The sequence below is a fragment of the Anguilla rostrata genome, chromosome 7, assembly GCF_018555375.3.
Source record: "Anguilla rostrata isolate EN2019 chromosome 7, ASM1855537v3, whole genome shotgun sequence".
NCBI classification, from domain to species: Eukaryota; Metazoa; Chordata; class Actinopteri; order Anguilliformes; family Anguillidae; genus Anguilla; species Anguilla rostrata.
The window spans coordinates 16,933,519-16,957,783 of NC_057939.1; the positions used below are offsets into that span (position 1 = coordinate 16,933,519).

The 24,265-nt window shown below is 46.5% G+C and overlaps 1 protein-coding gene across 1 annotated transcript in view; it reads right to left on the reverse strand.

The window, feature by feature from the left end:
- Positions 1–1,276: 1,276 nt before the first annotated feature.
- LOC135259201 (cadherin EGF LAG seven-pass G-type receptor 1-like) overlaps positions 1,277–24,265 on the reverse strand; it is an 84,619-nt gene continuing 61,630 nt past the window's right edge. Inside the window, 26 exon segments of the mRNA XM_064343275.1 lie at positions 1,277–3,639; positions 4,069–4,345; positions 5,158–5,400; positions 5,752–5,895; positions 6,140–6,243; positions 7,670–7,806; positions 8,325–8,450; positions 9,164–9,290; positions 9,387–9,466; positions 9,778–9,890; positions 10,267–10,441; positions 12,729–12,929; positions 13,055–13,181; positions 13,554–13,721; positions 14,142–14,328; positions 14,859–15,002; positions 15,538–15,721; positions 17,330–17,539; positions 18,864–18,958; positions 19,680–19,781; positions 20,271–20,454; positions 20,605–20,725; positions 22,463–22,604; positions 23,235–23,409; positions 23,697–23,810; positions 24,078–24,263. Of these exon segments, the coding sequence (XP_064199345.1) occupies positions 3,615–3,639; positions 4,069–4,345; positions 5,158–5,400; positions 5,752–5,895; positions 6,140–6,243; positions 7,670–7,806; positions 8,325–8,450; positions 9,164–9,290; positions 9,387–9,466; positions 9,778–9,890; positions 10,267–10,441; positions 12,729–12,929; positions 13,055–13,181; positions 13,554–13,721; positions 14,142–14,328; positions 14,859–15,002; positions 15,538–15,721; positions 17,330–17,539; positions 18,864–18,958; positions 19,680–19,781; positions 20,271–20,454; positions 20,605–20,725; positions 22,463–22,604; positions 23,235–23,409; positions 23,697–23,810; positions 24,078–24,263 (3,891 nt within the window). The 3' untranslated portion in view covers positions 1,277–3,614.

Genomic DNA, 24,265 nt, shown 5'->3' on the forward strand with positions numbered 1-24,265 from the left:
ACCATAGCATGCAGCCCAAAGAGCATAGATAAGGAGAACAGATGCAAGCTGTCCTGCAGCTGCTCCATTACACTGAATTAGCCCTGTTGCAGCACGGTGGTTGGGCTCAGTCGAGAGAGAGTAGCGGTGACGGTTCTGCAGGACTCGGGTTGCCTCATCACGGCACTCTCCATGGAGCCCGGCACAGTTCAGTCAGGATCCATGGTCCTTACAGTACCCTTACAGAGAATGCCAACCTCTGCCGTTTTATCAGACACAATCAGCAGCTTGCAATCTTTGAATCCTCACAGCCCTCTAAAATGGCCACTCTGGCTGAGGATCCCTCCAGCTCAATAAAACGGTTAGCTTTGGCCATCTTTATCCAAAACCTACTAGGCTAGGCACCTAGCCTGGAAAGCAGTGGCTGCTTAACACAAACAGACATGGTGCCATGTCTGAATCACATCATTATGACATCATGGATCCCTATAGGACAGGGCTGCCCAACCCTGTTCCTGGAAATCTACATTCATGTAGGTTTTCTTTTCAATGCCTAATTTCACACACCTGTTTCTACTAATTAACAGCTCAAAAAGATCTCTAGCTATTCAATGAGGTGTGCTTTGTTACGGTTGGAGTGCAAACCTACAGAATGGTATTTCTCCAGAGTTGGGTAGGCCTGATATAGGACATTCAGCAAGTTACAAAATATTTAATGACTGCAATTTATTTAAAATGTTACCAGTTTATTTTATTTTTTTTAAGTGAAATATTACCAAGGATGTGCAATGAAAGTATGAAGTATAGAATTTTTTTTCCCCCATTTCGCTGAAGTCCATCTCCTAGACCCACTTTAGAAACCACCATTGCTGAAGTAAGGTAATGAGACCTGCAATAGTTGAAGTGTAACTTAAGGGGGCAGCATGTCCCATCTTGCATTCCCGATTGCACAGGTGACCTGGGATGGCATATTAGTCATGAATGACTCATCTCCCACAGGGCATGCTCCGCTGCCATGTTACCTGTGCATGCGCTGTGGAAAAATGAGTCAGGTTAATCCTTAAAATCGATGCCATCACTCAAAATGAAAGTTGAACACACCCTTTTAAACAAGTGCAAAATGTTTGGTTGCACTGGAGTCCTTTCAGTCGCAGCGTTTCTTCACATTGAGTTACATGAATAAAATGAGACTCCTTGCGCAGATCTCCCTCTTCTTTTCCCCCAAACTTCACCTATGCTTTCCACCAAATCCGACGTCTTTAACTTTAACGAAAAGAGCGAAAAAAGAACGACAAAGTTAAAAATTCAAAATTTCGTTTTATTTACAGTCTTAATTGTTTTCCAGTGTTTTTAAAGCAACAAAAATAAATACACATATGTTACAAAACATTTCCAGTGTTTATGGTCATACAAAAATGAAAATATGAACAGCTGTTTTTTACAGGAATAAGAAAATGTGATCCCACGAAGAGATAGCTGTGATGCACAAGGAAAAGAGGCGGGAGGGGGGGTGGGGGGGATTGTTGACCCGGCACACTTACGACGACGACCAACGAATAAGCAGCCTCTGCGGGCAACACTTTCCAAGAAACGTTCGCCGATGAATCATAAGGCTTTAGCCCATCATTCAATGTAGCCTGTGCAGATTCACTAATCTTTAAATCACCTGAAAGGTCCTATTCACCACACCTGCTGCCTCAGCGCAGCCACATGCTAAAGATGCTGCCATACCTGCACAGCACAGCGTGCAAAAAACAGGACCAAGGAAACGGGTGAATAGTGGTTAATCTCAGAAGTGTGCACAGTAGAGTGGGAAAAGGCCCATTCCTTGTTCTCTGACCAGGGTTGGGACCTAAAGCTCATTGTAATGGAGATACATGTTTAAAATGACCAAAGGCACTCTGTTCGTTAATTTCAAACACTGTTTCCATGGGGACATCCTTTATTATAACACTGTAAAAACCATATTGTGACAGAGTTTACGCATTTCTGTACCTTTGTCAACTTTGAAGAGGGTGGACGAAAATGAGCCAGAAACACGTGGCGGTTTTCTAGTGGTTTCCACACACAGAAGACTTGCATTCTGACATTGTATTCAGCAGGCATAATGAAAATGCTTTCCATAGGACAAGCTGCAGCGTTATAGGAGAAACAGGAACGTAGAAGTCTCAGTACAGTCCTTTCTGGAGACCTTATTCTCCATAAGAAAGGTTTCAGCTGCCCTTTGATTGGTTGGTGTGCTTTAGCACCTCCTGATGTGGACCGCCTGTACTCACAAAAGAGGACGGGTGAACTGAACTTCTCAATGTCATTTGTGAGACATGCTTCATTCAACGTGTTAGCATGACCAACACAAGTCATTCTATTACCAACCAAGTGCCTTTAATTCTGCCTGGAGCACTTGGAGTAAGGATCTTATCTTTTCTCCAGAGCACTGTGTTCAAAACTTAGAACGTGTATAACATGCTTGACTACTTAAGATTGTTTGTTCCTTCTTGTATTCTTAACAGTCCTTCAGAACCCAAAGATTACTGTAATGATATCACTGCAATCAATGTGGAGATTTCCCAGCTGTAAGACAAGAGTGTGGCTGTTTTGGCCTGGCTACAGCAAAGGCTCTCTTTATGCGTCTCTCAGAATAAGGAGACAGCCCTGATGCTGGTCCTGCCCCTTTAACAGGGTCCAATACTGCATGCTCAGGGTGGGACAGCCACACAAAATGACAGGCATCAACATTTACCACAGATTATTCAGTGAAACCACTCAGATATTTTTTCTCCAAGAAATGGTGCAAATATCAAATACATCCTCAAAGCCAAACATCTTTTGTGACCATGGGTAGGTCGGATCGCACGCCAATATCAAGGTATACCTGTGCAACCACGATGTCATAAACAGCAGATTGACCCCAGAGCAGAACCTCCAGCATTGACAATTACCTTAAAAAAACTAATTACAATATACAAACGAGCTTTAATCTCTCCTATGAAACAAGTTAAAATACAAAACATAAAAAAATATATCTACAAATTAATTACACTCCGAAAGCAACCATTTTAAGACTGGTTTCCTCCCAGGAAAGGCAGAACGTTGAGAACAGGGCACTTGTGGGTGTTTTTTGCAGTTAGTAGTTCATAAGGCAGAGTCACCGCAGAGCTCAGCGTCAATGTGGAATCTCTGGGGATTCCATTGGGCTCCGTCCGAATACAGATGCAGATGAGCTTCGGAAAACAGTGCCACCTAGTGGCTGCATCATGTAACAAAGTTTTTATTTTCCAGGCTTCAGCCTTTGACCAGCCATTCTTACGCCATCTCTGGGATGGGGTGCACTGTGCATGTTGGGGGACGAAGTTGCCACCTCCTCGGGTGGTTTGGCACAGGTTCGCCATCTTGTTGGACACACCCCTCCCTTGTTCACGGTCCCATACATTCCCTTTTTCATTTTTCTGGCAGGCAGAAGTCTGCAGTAATACTGTTCTCCATAGGAGCTGAGGAGCTAAGGCACTTAAGGGGTTCAAAGGGTGGGGGGTCTGCGAGCCCCGCATTTATATACGGCACGCGGGCACGGGCGTGGCCCCTACCCTTCCCCCTCCCCCTCCTCATGAAGGCACGGTCTCCTTGGATTTCCTGCTGGGTCAGATTGAGGTTTCGTTACTTCCGCTGCGTGTGGGGAAAGAGAGGGAAGGGACACATGCGGGTTAGGAGGGAGAGAGCAGGCAGACTCAGCTACTCAACCACATGCAGCATTCGTATGGAGTCAGACCATACACATGCTCTGTTACACACAGCATACTCAACACAGTGCAGACCCTGTGAGAACTACAGCTAATCAGGAGCAACACATGCATGCCAGTTCACAGGTACTCTAATGTGAGTTTATACATTCCGCATGGCAACCACGCATTTCCAGCATGTGGTTACCACCCTGACTAACTTCTACGAGCGTGCTCAGTGAGACTGTTTGCGTTTCCACTTCATGAAAATGAAGTTGTGCGACTGGTTTGTGCGCTGACTCGGTGGCGTAGGTGTGCCGCCGCCGGGGCCCGGCGCGGTGTGACGTTGGTTACCGAAGGTCACATGACTACTCACTCTGAGTCAGAGGCGTCGCCCCCGTTGACGCCACCCGCCCGAAGGCTCATGGCGACCCCGTTGAGCTGCTCGTGGGGGGTCACCGTCGGCCGCTGAGGGGGCTTGATGATGGAGCTGTTGGTGCCAGTGACCGGGCGGACACCGTCGTTCGACCCCACCGACGGCGTTTTGGACCTGATGGTCGGCGGGTTGTAGTCCGACAGCTTCTCCCTCAGACGGTTCTTCATGTTCTTGTCTGTCAGTGGGGGAGGGTACGTGATTTTGTTTTTCAGAATCCCTGAGAAAACGAAACAAAATACTCATAATAATTACAATGCATCAAAACCAGCTGGTCTGTAATTGGAAAACTGATACCATCTGCGATGTTAAAAAGCAGTAAAAAATGCTTTTGAAAATATCTTGTTTAATCTTGACCATTCTATTCTGCTAGGCTATGTTCCAGAGCCGAGCAGACCAACTAAAAATAATGTCTCCAAAATGTTTATTGACGCTTTCTCCTCTATAACCCGATTTGTCCAATTGTAGCTGTAAGACCGCCCCATCGCTGCCACATACACCCACAAATCAGAAGGACACACATGAGCACGCTGATCAGCTGCTGCTTCTTTTCACTCAGCACGCCTGCAGCTGAACCTCAGAGCAGCTGCTATCAGCCCCCTGCCCACTGAAGCCCTCCCAGTCAGAGTACACGGACACGGCTGGGTTCAATTCCACTTCAAAAATGACCAGAATGTTCCACGATGATTTTTCCATTCATTTAATTGCTAGTTACGGTAGTTTTGTTCTTGTTTGTATAACTTGCACTCGTGTTAAATATGGTTTACTTGCCGTATCTCTTGGCTCTACACTTTCCCCCTCTGTTTTATATTTATACTTTGTTCCCTGATTTTTGCACTTGTATTCATATAGTCATTGACTTTGGGTAAAAGCATCAACCACAGTAAACAAAAGTAATGTAGATTAATTTATTTCCTGAGCTGACTGTATTAGAATGGGATTGAGCTGAACTCCGTGAGCTCAATACCATCCCAGTTCAGTAGCTTAGTGGAATATGGCTTGTATGGCAGTACAGGACTGCCTCCAACTTACCCTTCCTCTGCTCCGCGTGGTGGTTGCTGTTGGGATGGTTGGGGGGCACGCCTTCGTTGGCTGGGGGATCCTTGTCTGGTGGGGGTGGCTCCCCGATGTGGTTGAGCTTATTCTCTGGGTGGAGCTCCACATTCACCTTGGTTTCCACCCGCAGCCTCTCCGCCCCGCCAAGGTCCTCGCTGTCACTGGCTGTCGTCGCCTCCACTGGCCAGTAAGGCTTCACGTGATTGGATACCGTGTCCACTGGATCATAAGGACAACAAATGCCTCAATGCCAGATCTCAGTAGAAATACACCATTTATCAACACAGTAAGCTACAAGAAATTCATGAAAATGTGTCACTTTCAGATATTTAGAGTTGTATTCACATTCAGAAATACAAACAGGAAGGAAGCTTCTAGTCCCTTTTAGTCATAATTAATATAATTCACCACCCAATGGCAGACTGCATTCAGACTGACTGAGAAAGGTCCCTGCAGTGACATAGTGTGTGAAACTGAGGGAATGAATGAACAGTGACATTTTTGGGGTATGTTTGTCAGTGCTGCGTGAGCTATGGCATTGTGAGTGGGGCAGTGAGGTTTTTGGGGTACCTTTCGGGGTGCTGTGGAGAGGCTGCCGCTCGTTGTTCCACTTGGGCTTCATGTCCACCTCGTCGTCTTCGCTGTCGGACGAGTGCGAGGAGGCGTAGGAGCTGCTGTGCTCGTCCATCGAGAGCTCGCTGTCCGAGTCCGAGTCTGAGACGGCAGAGAAACCCCGTCGGCTCAACCAAACTTCAAATTCAGCACAACAACAATATACGCTCACTGCTATAATAACTAATAACACATCACACAAATAACAACCAAGTCTTAGGCAGGCCTGCTCTTTCGGTGCGAGTGCACCGCACGTGTTGCTTGTGAGCCAAGTCGCAGACAGGTGCCGTTTGATCGGGGAAATGTCAATAACGCCGGCTGCCAGCAGGGGGCCCCGCTCACTTACCGTCGCCCTTGGTGCCGTTCCGGTGGAAGAGGGAGGAGTCCCCCTCGGCGCGCGCCGCTTTGGCCGATCCGGAGGAGAGGCCGGACTTCTGTCCAACCTCGTCCCTACTGAGAAGGGCATCGTGAGAGAGAGGGACGGCAGAATGAGGGGAGATTTTGTACTGATTCAGTCATAGGGGACAATACAGCCACCCCCAGTTGTAGTAGCACCCTGACATTGTACAGCTGTTTCTCACTGCCTTAGCACAGCTGACACTACACACCACTAGCATGCGGCTAATTCCTCGCTTCCTCTCTGAATTAGAGAATATGAGCTGATCACAGGCTCTCCCATGGGAGTGAGTGCAGAGCACTCCCAGGCTCCTGTAGATTAGGACATTGTCCAGAGGAACAGAGAGGCATTCCTCCCTACTGGACCTGAGTGGGTCCTGCTGGAGCCAGGGCTAAGGCTGGATCCTAGCCAGACTTGCCAGGGGTGCAGTGAAATATTCCTGTTGTACCAAGCACTGCACCCCTGCATGCCCCCCCCATCACTCCTAAACTACTCTGCAGTACAACTGCAGCCCTCTCCATATGATTCAGTGCGACCAATTTCAGTGTCTTACGGTGAGAGACCCCGAGCAGTCCATGAAATGCACTTTTGTATGTCGCTTTGGATAAAAGCGTCTGCTAAATGTAATGTAATGTAATGTAGACTCTTCATGCCATTCATCCACTAACTGACTCATGACTCTTACAAAAATAAGTAGCAGTTGGAGACCTGCAGCAGAAGAATGTCTAAATTTGCTTTTACAAATGACTGCAAGGGTAATTATGTAAAAACTTCAGCTGTGCATATGTGTGAGCATATGCATGTGTGTGCATGTGCATATATGTGCTCACATATGCACATACACATATCCACGTGTATGTTTGCATGCGTGTGTCATTGTACATGTATATGTATATTTATGCGCATGCCTGCGTGCATGCAAATGCATTCATGCTTGCACAGCCTCAGAGCCATTGTCTGTCAAGCGTGTGATGAAGGTTCCCTAAAGGGGAGTGGCTGAAAAAAGCGAGGAAAAGTGCAAAGACTGAGAACATTTGCATTGCGATCCGTAGTTATTGAAAGAAACCAGGAAGGTAGTCGCCAGCCATATCGCCCTAGAAGCTGGGCAGACCGAGGGGTTAGTCTGAGTAATTGCACTGTTGTATCAGAGGGGAAAAGATACTGCATAACGTGAGAGAGAGATTGGGTAAGAGGCATGAGAAAAGAGACAGAGTAGAGAGAGATATGGAGAGAGAGACAGAGAGGAAGAAAGAGAGAGAGGGAGGAGAGAGAGAGGGAGAGGGAGGGAGAGGGAGAGGAGAGAGAGAGAGAGAGAGAGAGAGAGGGAGGGAGAAAGAGAGGGAGGGGGAGGGAGGGAGAGAGAGAGAGAGGGAGGGGGAGGGAGGGAGAGTGAGAGAGAGGGAGGGGGAGGGAGAGAGAGAGAGAGAGGCAGAGGCAGAGTGAGTGAGCGTGAGTGCCATGCACCCTTCACCTGGTTACCTGAGAGCATAAGCAAGGTAGCTGCTGTGGCTCTTGGCTGACCTGACAGTGCTGTCCAGGGACACATTGGACTCCCCAATGGGAGTGCGGTACAGCGCCCCCTCCTCCGTGTACGTGTTATTGCAGTTCAGAGAGCGCTGTGGAGAGGAAGACAAGAGTGATCGACAGTCCTTTATCACCCTGCTTGTCCTTCACCTGCACATCTCTTCATCACCCTCTTTTCTTTCCTCATCCTCATCCATCTACCTCTTCTTCTTTCCCCTCACCTTCATCACTCATCGGCCATTTCATTGTCTTTCTCCCTCCCTCTCTACCATTGTCACCTTCATCCTTTTCCATCCTCCTGTCCTTCCCAATATATTGTCATAAATGCTGCTAATTCACAAACTTGCATTTGCCTTTGAAAAATACCCAGATCTGTTCTGTAACATACTATCTGCTAAAAGCAAACATCAATGCATAGATTGTCATTACACCCCATAATCAGTCTTTAAGAGGTAAACTCACATTTGCTGAATGTGTACCCTATGAGTGCTTGTATGAAATTCTTCAGGGTAGATTTAAACACACGTCCAATTGTACTTTGATAAGGTTTGTGTGTGGTCTGGAGAACACACTCTGTCCCTCTCTGAATGTACACAAAGCAAAGTATTACAGTTAACAGTGTGGCGCGTGTGGTGGTGGTCTCATCTGGCAGAGGCTTCTTCCCCGTGAAGACATTCTTCAGACCCTTCCTCACTTCTTTGTTGAAGATGCAGTGGAAGAAGAATATGAAAATTCCCTAAAAGGAATGATGAAGAAGGTCAGTGCCACTGTTGACTTTGTACACATACTGAATCACTCATTTATTCACAAGCAGAGAGAACTTAATGATTCATTCCGGTCTCTCTGCACTAAACATTACTCTGTCACTCCACTGCAGGTAAGCAATGCTTTATCAGTCTTATATCAATTGGTACTATCCATTGACCACTAACCCCCCCCAAATAACAGAGCCTATACCTTTTTTCTATCTACACTTATCAAGTATATTTAGAGCTCAGGTTGAAGGATGAGTCAGTAGGACTAGGATTTCCAACCAAGCTCTGGAAGGTAGAAATTTTATAGATTGTTTATATTGAAAAGTCTAATCCTCCGTAACAACAAAAACAGTTCTTGCCTCCACCTGTCAAATTATTTTGATGCCATAAGTGTCGAGTCAGCTTAAATGAAGGGATCTTTTATTTCATGCTAAACTGGTTACCCATAACTGTTGTAAGATGAGCTTTGACATAATTAATTGTGTTTTTGAAAGTTTAAATGGGATGTAAACAGAGGTAGGCGGAGGAATTAATCCATGCTGCTTGCCAGCGATATTACAGATAATAGCACCGCAAACTTGTAGCAACAGGCATCACAACTGACATGTGACCCAGCGCTACTGACTGGTGTCCTCACTGTGACTTAGGTGCACCAGTCATCCAATCACACCCTATCCGGGAACTCATCCCATACCTGCAGGCAGCTGAAGATGGCGAAGAGGTAATGGAAGGCCATGACGTCGTTGTTGACCGCCATCAGGCCCAGCAGCCAGGTGGCGCTAATGAGCAGCAGGAGAACGAACGCTGTACGTAGGGCCAAGCTAGAATGGAGCAGAAAGGGATAAACCAGTCAGAGGTAATTACTCTGCCTGTATAAACTCCTGGATTGACAGAAAGGCTCGGAGCTCAGCACTCACATGGCCCCGGATTTCTCGAACGTTCGGTGCCTTCTTCCACACGAGGCCTTCGCTGCCAGCACAAATATCACTATGTTGACCTGCAGGAGGAAGGTAACACACTTTAAGCAAGACAAATTCTGTCAAACCAGAATAAATCTCTAAAAGGGAATGTTTACGGATAAAGGCATTCGGGTCTCTGTAAACCCAGACATTGAGTAACACTATTCTCTTTGTTTTTTTTTGTAAAGGAAAGAGAGAAACAAAGAGAGAGTGAGAGAGCGAGAGAGAGAGAGAGAGAGAGAGAGAGTAGGGAGGGAGGGAAGAGAGACTCTGAAAAATAAGCCAGCGGATTAAGTGCTCAGGTGGGTAGACCCACAGCTGTACAGCTCCTGAACCCTCTCAGACTCACCAGAACGACAATGGAGATGGGCCCAGCAAAGCTCCAGATCAGAGTGTCGTGGACGGACAGCCAGCAGAAGTTCGGGTTCCCATAGCCCTGCGGGTCCAACCCAACGGCCAGGCCTGAGAGCAGACACAGATAAATTAAAAAAAACAAAGACACTGGAGGCTCCTCATGCTGTAAACAGATCCACCTGTTTTCCTAAAAGCAGGGAGAAAAGAGGCCTTCCCTATTCTCTGTGCTCATGGTGTTATTCCCCTGGCTTTGAGCGTGTGCCAACAAGCCATCTGACACCACAGTACACTCAATGACAGGAATCAGCGGCTCTAATCACAGGGAGAGGAAGTCTTCCAGGGGGAGATAATGCTACAACATTATGAAACAACATTAAAAAAAAAAATCCAGTCTACATTTCCCACAAGGATTGCCATATCTGGAGGGGAACTGACAGCAAAGAGCCAAAATGGCGGTGGCAGCGGCGACGCAGGCAGGCCTTACCGGTGATTACGGCAGGGATGCCCCAGCCGATGGCGTAGTAGAAGCGCATGTGGCCGTGGTTGATGTTGCGCACCTCGGTCAGCATGCGGTAGATGTGCAGGCCCTCCACAAACATCCAGGCAAAGGTGCACATGTAGAAGTAGTGCAGCAGGATGGCAATCACCGTGCACACGAACTGGAAGGGTCCACAGGTCAAAGGTCAAAAATAGACCAATCAAAGTGCAACCCACAGCATCCACATCTTTCTTACAGCGGATGAAGCGGGTGTATTTTACTGTGAGTCTTTAAGTTTGACTCATTATTAATTTCAATCCTTTTTCTCTATAAATAAAGCTTAGGGACTCATTTTTTGTGATCAATGAGGTGGGCACATTTTTTGCATGAAAGAAATGAATGCTTTCATTTAATTTCAGTCTAAATTAAAGACCAGGCTATAATCCTGCTTTTGACAGAAAGAATTTAGAATTCCTCTCTCCTACTCAGAATTAATGACATGGAAACGCCTTCAAATCCTGCAGATGAATCAGAGTGGACATAAATCCAGGGATCATTCCAGGCTGTTTGTGACTGACAGCATTCCATAGTGTAGAACTCCAGATTTCAGCCCACTGAAGACAAGTGACTACCAAGAACCACAATCAATCTGGCTCTTTATTATAAGCACTGAGCGTGGCATAGTACTAACCAAAATCCAGCCTGCACCCCTCCACCCCACCACACCACCCCTCCCACCAAAACCGCACTGCCTGGCAGCAGGGGGGGCTGACACCCTGCAGTCAGGCTCCCAGCAGCCCAAAGCACCAGTCAGGGCTTGCCTGTCCTGTGAGCCTGGAGGGCCCGTCTAACTAATTACTTTGGAGAGCGAGGGAGGAACGGAGGGCGGGAGCGAGGGAGAGCCGAAATGAAAGGCGAAGATGGCATTAATCCTACATCGGCTGATCTGCATCCTGCCCTAATCCGAGATCAGAAGGGTGGGCCTGACTGGGCTTAAGCCAATCATCACAGGCTCTCTCTAATACAGGTGAAGGCATGAGCCAATTATTGCAGACTCTAAAACAGTTGAGTGTACATCATTGAATCCCCCATCATATAGGCAAATGTGTGATTGAATCATACAGATAAATGTGCATGAGGTGAGTGAGTGTAAGAGATTTAGGCTCGTCTCCAGCACTGACAGTGGCACTGTATGATACGTTTAATTATCCGAAAAACATAAACAGCCAACCATTATTGCACTTTGGAAAACTGCACTCACTTGGCTTGTGCAAACTTGCACAGAGAATTTTTTTTTTTGATTGACGTATACTGACCGGGCAGCAATTTGAAACAAACATAGTTATGTTTAAAGGGGAAAAAAACCCAAACAGTTCACTTAAACATATTTCTTAAGCAAAAGGGTTGAGTCATGCATTTCACAAAAAGAAAAGAAATTGTACAAACACATAACCCACAGGCCTTTTCCTATGTTGATTTCACCCAATATTTGCAAAACAAACAGAACATACATTTTTGCAGGCATCCTTAAGCAATATTAAGCCTCCAGTTATTCCTAATCTTTAAAAGCAATGCGACGCATTCGCAGACTCAGGTAAAGCCCAGGTGTTGTCAGACGGCTCAGAGGGAAGCTAATCTCCTGCCATCGCACGTCCGTGATGCTCTGCGCAAACAAAGCGTCCGCCGCTGTTCCTTACAGGCATTCAGCATCCCGGCTATCGCAGCGCGGGATCCCCAGCCTTAAACCCCGGCATTAGCCGGCATTAACCGCCCAGCCGGGCTGCAGGTTCGGCACGGCCGCAGGCGACGGGGAAAGATGCTCCGTGCCCGGCGCGTTTCTGCCCGCCGCCTGCGTGCCCGCGGCTCACGCCGTCGCGCGCACCCGGTGCCCGCCCTGGCATCGAAACGGGCCACAGCACAACGAGAGGCGAATCTCAGCCTAAACCCCATAAAATGAAATCTGCCCCCATGTGAGCAAAGATCATTAAGTAAATATCAAGTTATTACTATATAATGTTCCGACAACCGACAACCAGCCTATATTTCAGCCCTGTGCATTAGTCTGGTGGGCTGTGAGGCCTGTCTTATGAGCCAAGCTCAGACTGGAATTCCTGATTTCACGACGGCACGCAGCGGGATGTGGGACTCAATCCCGTTCCTCTCTAATCCCATCAATTTGTTTATAACCCGAGTTTCCCGTGCATTAGCGCTGTAATCTGCGCATTGTAAATATCTAAAGCTCATAATTAAGGAATGAGGAGGCATTAGTCAGTATAAAAGAAACCGCATACACACCTGCGCAAGAAAGAATGCACACCCGATACACAGAAAACACGTTAGCCGCTCGTGCTCAAACCTGACAGAAAGCAGGCAGCGTGTCACAGAGATTATGTTATTCTGACTCTTACGCGGGCATCTGAAGACACTACAATGTCCTAAATGACTGCCAACCGACTGAAAGAGCTCACCGGGTTCTCGGTCTGGTTGATGCCGATGAGGAAGATGAGCTCGGAGAAGAAGAGCGCCACCACCAGGTTCTTGTGGATGCTGTGCAGGTTGGAGCGCAGCTTGTGGATGATGGCCAGCAGGATGAAGGTGAGGAGCAGCGCCATCAGAGACACCGACACTGTGGTGTAGGTGACGATCTTCAGGGGAAGAACGTCCCCGTGCTGCTGGGGGGGGGGGGAGACAGATATTTTGGGGGGTTGGGGGACTTTAAGACACAGCTTCCTGGTGGTTAAGATTTCACACATTTCTTTGGATGTTAGGAGATCTAGAGGAAGCGACACGGTACCTCTCGGGTGGAGATGTCCATGAGCACGGCAAAGCTGGTCATGTGGTTGCACTGGCAGCTGATGTGGGTGCTGTTCCGGAACACCAGCTCGCACCCCTTTGATGACCAGCCCCCCCTCTCTCCAATTCTGAACCGAAACACATCAGCAGGGATCATTAACCCAATGCATAGCATCTCGGGTGTGGGTGGTTTATGTCAATGTCAAGAGAATTTTAGATGAATAAGAGAGCAGACTCATCTCTGCGCAGCATATGAGAATGTCGTATCAGAGTTACAGTATATTAATGTTCTGCATGACAGCAAGCTCATCTCTATGTGCCAGTGTATCTTCTGCACAACAGAGCTCATCTGTGTAACACATGGGAATGCTATTTGAATGTTACAGCATGTTAGCATATGAAAGGCTCCTCTCTGTATTTTATATGAGAATGCTGAGTGAACATTGTGTGAACGTTGCGTGAACGTTGAGAGAACGTTGACTGTGAGGGAGCAGACTCACCCAATGGAGTGGTTCCAAAAGACGCAGACGGGCTTGGTTCGCTCCTCTGTTTCCAGAAGCCGGTAGTCCAAGGTGATGGGGCTCTCCAGGGGGGTGGGCAGGGACCCCTCCTCACTGTAGACCATGGCGCTCACGATGGGGGTGTTGATGATGGGACGGTTGGGCAGCCTGCGCAGGGACGGGAGATAAGCACACATTCTCAGCTGTTCCTGTCTCCTGGCAACCGGCCAAGCGGCTGAATTTGCTGCCCCCATATAAAAGTCAGAGCCGAGAAGCAGATATTGTATATAAGCGCTGTCAAACGGTTTGACATTTTCATGAGGGAAAAATCTATTTCTTCCACCACTGCTGTTTCTCCTGTCTGCAGTGTATATGGGACTGATTTAGATTAACAGGCTACGATAAAGAGTGTCTGATTCAGACCAGCAGTTGTGAGGCTGTTGGTGAGACTCAGGAATGACAGTATAACTCTGGGTTATGCCCTAGAGTCTGCATATATCACTGCAGGCCTGGGATATAGAGCGGTGCTGTAGGTATCAGTGCCAGAGCCCAAGGTGTATTTTGCCCTGGGGGGGGGGGGGGTCGAACCTCATGCTCCGTCGGTCCGGGTCGTATCGTTCGGGCAGGAGCTGGCCCAGGGACCGGTAGACGATCACTACGGCGACCGGGCGGGGCCCCGCTAGGCTCTCGGCATGACGTTTCTTCTTGGCGGGAGCCGCGTCGTCCTTCTCCGTCGTGGGGTTTGTCTCTGCGGGGGTCTCGTCTGTAGGGGCCACTGTGGGATACAGTCAAACAAACTTACTATTAGGGATTTGTAGCAAACTTACTACATCATTGCTGAACCTTAAAACATTTATAAATCTGTCTACCTGTGTGTCCAACAGTTTGTGTTTCAAATACAGGCATAGCACTAACTGCTTGTGTGTGGGCTGTATGCATTTAGATCTCATAGTTTATGTGTGGAGCTTTTCTGATAAACCTGGAGCTACTGCTCATATATGGAGCTTCAAAATCCAGCTTTACTCTGTTTGTGTATTGAGCTTTCATACACACTGATAACCAACTGTGTGTTCGGCTTTCATGTAGAAACATGGGCATAACAGCTTGAGTGCAGAGTTTTCATAGAGAGGAGGTAGGCTAAGCATGTGCATGCTAGTGCAGTATTTGCATGCTGCAGATATGAGCCAACAACAGAGACTACAGTACAAACAAAGATAGAGTGTTTCCACTCTCAACAGGTCTGTTTACTGTATGTCAGCAGGCAGACAGGTTTAAAATGGTTCTGGGAACGGGAGTAATGCCTGCCTTTGTCCTCTGTCGGTTTGAAGGTGAACTCTGGGAACAGTACAGAAGACTCCAGGTCTTGAGGATAAACCTCCTGAATTTCCTGAAAGCGAGGGATCTTCGCGAGGTCTGGGCTGGAGGTGTCCAGGTAATCCACCACAAGAACTGGCCACAAGAAAAAAAGAGAAAATAATTGCACGTTAAGCACAAGCAGTGGCTCTTACTAACCCACTTTACCTCATCTCCCATTTATTTTTTATTATGATTACCATTAGTTTGCTTAGTAGTGGCCTTTACTAATGCTGAGCCTAAGGACCCTATATCACACACCTCATCGATTCATGCAGCCTGAAGTTTAATGGAGGAAAGCACAGCTGTCTACCTAACAATACAGCATGCCCCCTTCATCATTCTGGTTTCAATCTAATTCCCTACATCAACTCTACACTGCCCCCATTTTTCCATAAATAGTAAAAGCAAATGTCTACTAAGGCTGAACGTGTGACACTGCTAGCACCTTTGCATTACACTGCATTACATAACAGTCATTTAGCAGAACGACAAATTTAACCATGCAAAGCAAGAACCAAAATACAAATGTTTAACACTTGGATTATACCATACCTACAGATTATTTGGCAGACTACACGGAATACATACAAAAGCTGCACCTTGAAGTAATAACGGAGGAGTGACTCACTCATGTTGTCTGTGACTATGGTGAAGGGATTCAGGTGGGTCTTCCTCATGTTCTGGGCCACAGTGCTGGCGTACTCCTCAAAGTTCCGCAGGAGGTGGGCAGTACCCCCTTCCGATCGCTGGATTTGGTCCCAGTGATCCTTGTTTTCTGGGTCCAGGATGGCGCTACCCGCTCTGATAAGGTTCTGGAACATTCACCAAATGCACACGTCAGTGAGATGGTCCACAGATACAAGGCTAAAGCATATGAGCTCTGATTTACTGCAGCTCCCTGCACATCAAACCCTGAAAGCCTATATATGATAACCTATAATACTGAAACTTGGATTCAATGAAGATCTGTACCTAACCGTCCTTTTAAATGCAAATGCTCAGTTAAATACAGGTGCTGCTTTTATAATCGCTAGGATCATTTTCCAATTCAATTTAACTGTGAATTCACTCAATCCACATTTGAGAAGGAAAAAAATACTAAACTGAATTATGAGTCAGCCTGAGGCCAACTGTTGATTGAATCCAGGCCATGGTCAAAAAGACAGAATACTATGAAATAATCCTCCACACTAGGAAACATTATAGACTGTATTTTACATTTTTGATTTATAAATCATAAATTGAAGATTCATAAAGTTTTGATGTTAGCACAAAGTACATGTGCAAATTCCAGAGTTTCATAACTTCATAAGATAAGACATGATTTGTTGGATAAGAGTGATTCAGAAATGAGGGATAGAGTATTAGGTGCATCTACTTGACAGACACCTGATTCAGCAGATGGGGCTGGGCAGACAGATGGCAGGGAGATGGCCAATACCAGAGAGAAAGTTAGCAGATTGGCTACTTGGGTATGTGTCTGAGAACAATTTAAGAACATAAGAATGCTATAAATAAGAGAACAGGCCACTGGGTGCATCTTTGACTCATATCTCTAATTCAACATGGAGGTCCATTTGTGTGACCACAGCAACTGCAAAATGCAATTAATTCAACAGTATAAGGCCCTGAAATATCAAATCAAAACCAGGAAGTCGCACATTGATCCCACTATAGCACCTGTATTCTTTGTCCTCTCTCCTAGCCAAACCTCCATGGCCAGACCAGCATGGTCAAAAAGATAGAGGTAGGTCTATATTTCAGTTGTGGAGCTGCCAAGGTGCTCTAGGGCAAGGTCCCGAGGCCTCTGGCACTATCTCAGAAAAAGACGTGTGGCCCATGCCAAAAATCTACACTGACAGAGCAGGTTCCAATCCCAGCCCATGTTTCCTTGGGCCTCCTTGCTCACAGCAAGCACATTAGTCACTGTGCTGTATTACTTACACATAATCCCCTGAGCTCTTTCTCAGAGCCAGAATCACATGCTGAAACAGGGGAAATCACCTACTGAGAAAAAAATGCACAGAAAACTTGCACTAACTCATGAGGATTTGGGAAACTATTAACGTCTTTAATCTACAACACACTTTAAGAGGTTCAGCCGAATTTCGTAATGGCAGTCATTTCTGAACTATGTGGACACCCCTGCAGTTCCACCAGAGTATTTAAAAAAATTTAAAAAAAGGAATAGTGCACGTATTCTTGATTTCCAGAACAATGTGGTGCTAAAAAGTGGCATTTAATCAAATCCCTTTGCTTGTGAGAGTGCAGAATCACAGAAAATACATTGTCCAGTTGCTGCAGCCAGCAGGGGGCACTGTTACCACAGGGCATCTCAAAGTAATTGACCTTATGAAACTTAATAAGGAGCAGGGAAGTTAGCCTCATGAATAAGTGAAGCAGGCCCAGTGCTGCTGTACCTGGGTGAAATCTGCATCTTTTGTGGCGGCCAGGTTGAAGCCCTGCTGCTGGCTCTCGTACTGCAGGATCAGCGAGATCAGGTGGTACGCCGTCTTCACATCGTTTCCATAAAAGGCGTCGGTGTGATTGGTGGCATTCTGGAGCATGTGAGCAATGGCCTTGGACCTCTCAGTATCCATCATGGACTCGTTCCGGTGCATCTCCTCATTCTGGTGAGGAGTCCGAGAGGGAAGAGTCACAGGCAGAAAAGTTAAGAGAGCAGACCCAGTGTTGTCAGTCAATTTGGGCAGTATGGGGGGTTAATAAAGGGAAAATGAGAGGTGTGCATCAGAAAGGTGTGCAAGTCAAAGAACGTGGTCAGAAAGGACACTCTAAAAGTGATCAGTGAGTCAAATCAGAAGGAAGTCAGGAAGAATTCAGATAGAGCCAAAAACATCAATGGAGAAATATAACATGGTGTCATTATAGCCACCAGTTTTCTCTACCATGTGACCATCAGGGACTTACATTTCAATGGTTATCCTCCTGGGGTCCCCATACATACTCCAACTACACAGTTGTGACTAATCATACAATTGAATTTCTAATTGAGACATTTATTTTTAAAAACTTAAGTGATCTAATATGGGGAGATTCAGGGAGGAAAGTGAACATGGATGGAAGTTTAAATGCTGCGAAAAGCATGTCTTTGAACCAGTGGGTCTCACTCCTGGTCCTGGAGAGCCACAGGGTCAGCTAGCTCTTGTTGTTACTCAGCACTGGAGTAGCACAGCAATTGATCAGTTAAAGCAGTCAATTACACAGTTACTTCAGGTCACCTGGTTTCTTGGGTCTGAATCAGTCACTGATCTAAAAGAAAGAATAAAAACCAGCAGACTCTGTGGCTCTCCAGGACCAAGATTGAGCATTGCTGCAGTAAAAAGAAAAATGCGTCCATATAAAGCAGGTTTTTGTCTTAGCCCAGCACTAAGACACCTGATTCTATTTAAGATCTTGATTGAAGACCAGGATTAGTTAATTTGTTGAATTAAGATTTTTTTTTTTTTTTAAGTAACTTTTTTGTGTGTTATATAACTGTTCTCATTTTTAATTTGGGCATTTCCCAATTCTTCTAACAAAACCTAACATGCCCCTGTACAATATTTTTAAATACCAAATGTTGGCCAGTACACATTGTCAGTAAGTAATCAACCTGAATGCGTTGCTTGTAAACATCACTGTCATTCATCATCTGTTAATTAGTGGCAATTACTTTATCAACTTAGACTGAGGTATTGCAAAGGGGATAATTGAAGAGGCGTGACAAAGAGGCTATCGTGACCTCTAGATGGCGGGAGACTGAAGTACAATGCGCGAAAACAGGGGAGACAAACTGGTGGCCTTAGTCATCATATTGGAGAATCAGAGGAGATTTATATCATGGTGTCATATAGGAGAATCCAGAGAAGATTAATAGCAAGGTGTCATATAGGAGAGTCAGATGCATTCAGAGTGTATATGAGGGACGCGCTCATGTATTTCCTGGAGACGTACCAGTTTCTTCAGCTGGGAGAAGGTGATGGTAGTGCAGTTAAACAACTCAGGAGGCAGCCAGCCCTTCTCATCATTGCAGTGTCGGATAGCCGTGCCTGTGGGGGGGGGCACAAGGGGGGTGCAGAAATATTCAAGAAACAGAATCTCAACTGTTGTTTACTGTCCACTGTATAAGGAAAAAAAGATTTTTGTTTAAGAGAGACAGTGTCACCCGTGCCAAACAGAAATGCCCTACAGACCAACCAGGACCATGCAGTTGAAGGGGCGCGGCATGAGGTAACCGAGGTAACCGGGGTAACTGAGAAGAGGGCAGGACCTTTGAGAGATTAGGTCGCCACGCTCATATCATTGCTCTACTCGGGCTTTGTGTCTGTTCTGCTTTCCGGAACAATCAAGCAGAGGCCCAGTCCACATCCGTCTTTACGAGCCACATTTATTGGCCCGCAGAAATCCTTTGCCCGACTCTGTCCCTAAAATGTGCCAGACCATAATAGGTCAGACCATCCGCTGGTTTCCACGGAAGCGCTGCCAAGTCCTCCCAACAAAGTGCAGTGTTTGTCTGGGCCTCCCTCTAGAGGCCTGGCTTCATTAGCAAGCCCAGCCAATCAAAATGCTTCATTAGGAAGCTGGACCAATAGGGACAGCCTCCAGAAAACAAGTGAGAACAAGTAACTTAGCAGCCTGAGAACATTCAGGAAGAGAACCAGACAAGATGGATACTGTCTCTGGCAAACTGACATTTAGACTAGACATGTCTCAGTTTTAACACCTTTCACCTGAAGCAGAAACCAGCTAAATATGTTTAGCAGCACTCACCAATAGATCCTTTGGGACAGTTCACTGCAGCCGGACGACCAAACTGGGTCTTGGGCCACCAGATACCTGCATCAAAGGCCTTGGGGCAGCCCTCATAAACCACTGGAAATGAAAGATGTAGTGGGTTAAAACCGAGTTCCCCGCCAATGTCATTAAATGTCGCTAATGAGCCTGGGCAATAGGGCCGTTAACAATTCAGCTTTAGGACAAAAAAAGAAAAGACTCCCAATTAAATTGATAATCATCTAACACCAGTGCATAATATGACATTCAGTGCACAAAAAAATTCTCATGCAATTAAAAAATAAAAACTGTACCACTGGAAAACGGCTTTCATGTTGCATCCTGTAGTCAAGTGCTAAATATAAAGAAGTCCTTCAAATACTTTTTGTTCGCTTTGAAGATACAGCCAATCCTGCCACAAGGTTAACTTCACACACTAAGATGACAGACAAATAAGAAATCTGCAGCCTAAATATAATCAGTGTGGAGTAGGGTCTTGGGAATCCATTGAACCTGAAACCTAACACAGAGTGTCTGATTAGAGTGGCGGGTGGGGAGGGTGGTGGGGGTGAGATGGGAGGAACGTACCCTCGCAGCCACTGATCGTCACCTCGGCGAAGGGATTGTGACACCGGTTGCACTGGCGGCCGATCACGCCCGCCTTGCAGGGGCACTGCCCGGTCTGGGGGTCACAAGTGCGAGAGGCGGCGCCCAGGTGGAAACAGTCGCAGGGGAAGCAGGTGTCCCCATCCTTCGGTTTGTAGTAGTTATCCTGCAGAGCGGTGGGAGAGTTAGCGCCTCCTGCTGGCTCACCATTCCCACAGCACATGGACTTCAGTTAAAGCCAACTGTATGAGGAAATGCTTGCATTGCATGTTCATGGCAGCACACATGGTAGGACACACATGACTGTTACTCTCACCTTGCAGCGACACTCTCCTGTTGTCTTGTTGCAGTCGGGACTGAAGCCCTTGCTGACATCACAGTCGCAGGGTCCGCAGACTGGGTTACCCCACCAGCCATGAGCACAAGGCTGGTCCACCCTGCGTGAAATTGAAACCCATATGCAGAGCCAGGTCACTGACACTAGAACATTCCATGGCGTCTGTTCTCACTACCTCTGAACTTTTTGTGCACGTATACATTATGTTCCATACAGAGTGTGACATATCAAATTAAAATGATGTAAATGCAAGTAATTACATTGATATTGTAGGCAAACAGGTAAATGAGGACACTGTCACAATGATCTAGACAGGTGGACTGGGCACAGATTTCATTTTTCCACTTTTAAACTCACATTCACCAAATCTTTGCTGATTACCATAACAATTACTTATGCATACAAAGACAGAAATCTACCCATGTCAGTACTTTTCAAAGACGTATACTCAAAGTAATATTCTGTGGAGGAAATTGAATATGACTTAAATGACTGTAATACGCATCCCTGAGGGAAAAGAAGCAATGAAGATATATAATCCATATCATTCTCATGCCCTGGAACCAGCAACCATTCATCCTTATGTGAAAACATAGAAATGAGACTGAAGTCTACAAAAATATTCTGTTGGACGGTGCATATGCTCAGTACCAGAAATGTTAACACCAAGATCAACACACGGGCTTGATCTGCAATGCTTCTCGAGACTATTGGAAATAGTCATTGAATTCCTCCTTCAAATTGAAGCCAGCTCTGGAATCTGCCTGGCAATACAGTCCCCAGACAAAATGATGGTCCATATTGAGCTGATTACCACAACATCAGGTCGTTAAATCTTGGCATGGACTAACACCAAATAAAAACAGCAGCCTGTCTCTGTGACAAGTATCAAAGCCAGTCGAGGGCAGGTTCCCCACAGGGTTAATTAACATAGCAATAACATTAATAATAAGCAATGCTGCACAGACATTGGAACCTGACCCAGCTCACAGCAGGTCCATTTTGATCATTTCCTCAGCTGGATTGAGCCTGTGCTTGGACTGTCACACACCAACCGCAAATGACGTTCACGCTGCCAGCCACACTATCTCATTACATTACATTACATTACAGGCATTTAGCAGACGCTCTTATCCAGAGCGACGTACAACAAGTGCATCAGTTCAAAGTACAGAGGTGCAGAGAAACACACTAGTGTGAAGTAAAGATCGTAGTGCCAGAAGTGACCACATAGATCAGGACTCCAACCTTGTAGGGTAACCTGTTCAGCAAATAAACAAAACAATCCTGCCAAGGACAAAACTAGCATTGAAATCACATTTGCCTAATCAGAATCAAACAAAACAATCCTGCCAAATACAAAACTAACGAGATCGCATTAGCCTAACTAGGTACATTGAGGTAGAGTAGAGCTAAACTAGAGGCTAGGGAGGGGTGGGGATTATCTCCTATAACCTGCAGCCATGGGCAAGTCATAATGCTAATCTATAGGACCAAGCCTATATATCTCCTACGCTTACACACACGCACACACACTCAACACAAACACACACAATCCTGTAGCAGTAATGATATACACACACTCCACACAACTGTGCATGATTCTGAAAGCTAATTGCACCATAAATACTGCATCACCCCGAGCAGCAGAAGAGCTCTGGGCTCAGTAAGAACTCTTACACACAAAGTATAAATTCCCCTACATGTGTAACCAGGTGCTTTTTTTGCTGTAATACTTAAATCTATGAAAAGGCAGCACTGCTAAGCTCGCTCCTCCAGGGGTGGGTGTGGTGGGCATGGGGTAGGGGGGGGGGCCGGGAGCAGGGGGTGGACGTACTTGTTCTCGCAGTACTGTCCGAAGTAGCTGTTTCCACACTCGCAGGTGTAACCATGGGAGGAGCTGGGCTTGTGGACACAGCTGGAGACGTGTTCACAGGGGTTGAGGTGACAGGCGTCCACGCAGTCCCTCCCAAAGAAGCCTGGAACGGGACAGGAAACAGACCCATCAGTAACACAGGGAATACATGATACCTGCAGTAAAAACCACAGGAGTGTGAATGTGCATGCATCTGACAGTGTTTGTGTGCGTATGAGCATATGGGTTTATGTTTGCATACATCAACTTGACAGTGTGTACCCTGAAGGCAATAAGAAAAGGCTCAAACAAACTACCTCAAAGAATCAAAAAAGAGCTTTGTCACTGAATATGAAATTTGCAAACATTACCCTGAAATGCAGGTTGTGTTAGATGTGGTTTTAATACAAATATACTGTTAAAGTGATAAAAAGCCACAGAGGAAGGGAATCTTTGTTCCTGAACAGTTTCTGTGTAGAGAGGTTTTAACAGTTTATGAATAGGATGGGACTTGACAGGAACACTGTGATCAGTCTCATCCTATTCCTGATTTGTCTGATGAATGAAGAAAAGGGTCAGGCTCAGTTCGGCTGAGTTATATGGGTAGGAATAGGGTCAGTTTAAGTGAAGAGGAGACGTACTGTTCAGACACAAGTTTAGGCTCAGTGTAAAAGGGTTTAGGAAGAGAGCTGGTCTCAGAATAAAAAGGGCTGAGGACTCGGCAATTGGGCTGGTCATTTGGGGCGGAGTTTACCCGGGTCGCAGACGCAGGTGTGGGTGTTCCAGTCGTCGCTGCAGTGGCTGTGCTCGGGGCAGATGATGGAGTCGCAGGGGTCGGCCAGGTCGCAGCCGTCCTCCACGCGGATCTTTTGGCCCTGCTCCATGTTCAGGTTGGCCGTGTTGGTGGACGTCTCCCCCATACGGACGCCCTGCGAGGCACCACAGTTAGCCCACCGGCAAACACGCCATCCCAACAGCAAAGTATGGCAGGTGTGCATACAGGTGAATACAGGGCGAGTACACACATAAAGAATGCACTACATCTGACCTGGAAACAGGTGTGCAACACAGGTGTAAATGTGTGTAGCATACAGATGTAGACAGGTGGTGGAAACAGGTATGCAGAGGTGGAGATGTGCACAGGTATCAAATCAGGATATTCGTGCACAGGTGTGAACAGGTGCGCTGATGAGGACAGGTAGGGAGGGGGACTCACCTGCATGCAGCCCTGGAAGCCCTGCTGGACAGACCCATCCTTCTTCAGCAGCCCGCCCACAAACAGACTCTTCAGCTTCAGACCTGGCAGCTCATTCCCAATCTCTACTGTCCTCTGTGGAGCAGAACCCCAGAGAGTGTGAGTCAACTACCCCTGGTATTGTTTTATACCAAACCCACTGGTACGATTTTATACCAAACTCACTGGTACGGTTTTATACCAAACCCACTGGTATGGTTTTATACCAAACCCACTGGTACTGTTTTATACCAAACCCACTGGTACTGTTTTATACCAAACCCACTGGTACTGTTTTATACCAAACCTACTGGTACTGTTTTACTAAACCAGTGCCATTTGCCTGATATTTGAATATTTTACCTGGAACATGCCATAGTCTAAGGACACCAGGGCTGTGTACTTGAGGTCTTTCCCATCCTTGCTGCTGCTCAGCTCCACCAGCACGTGGTGCCACTCCCCGTCATTTACCCGCACCTGGGAGAACTCCAGCACCGCTACCACTGTCTCTCCCAGGAGCACCTCGAAACACACATGATTATTCCTGATCT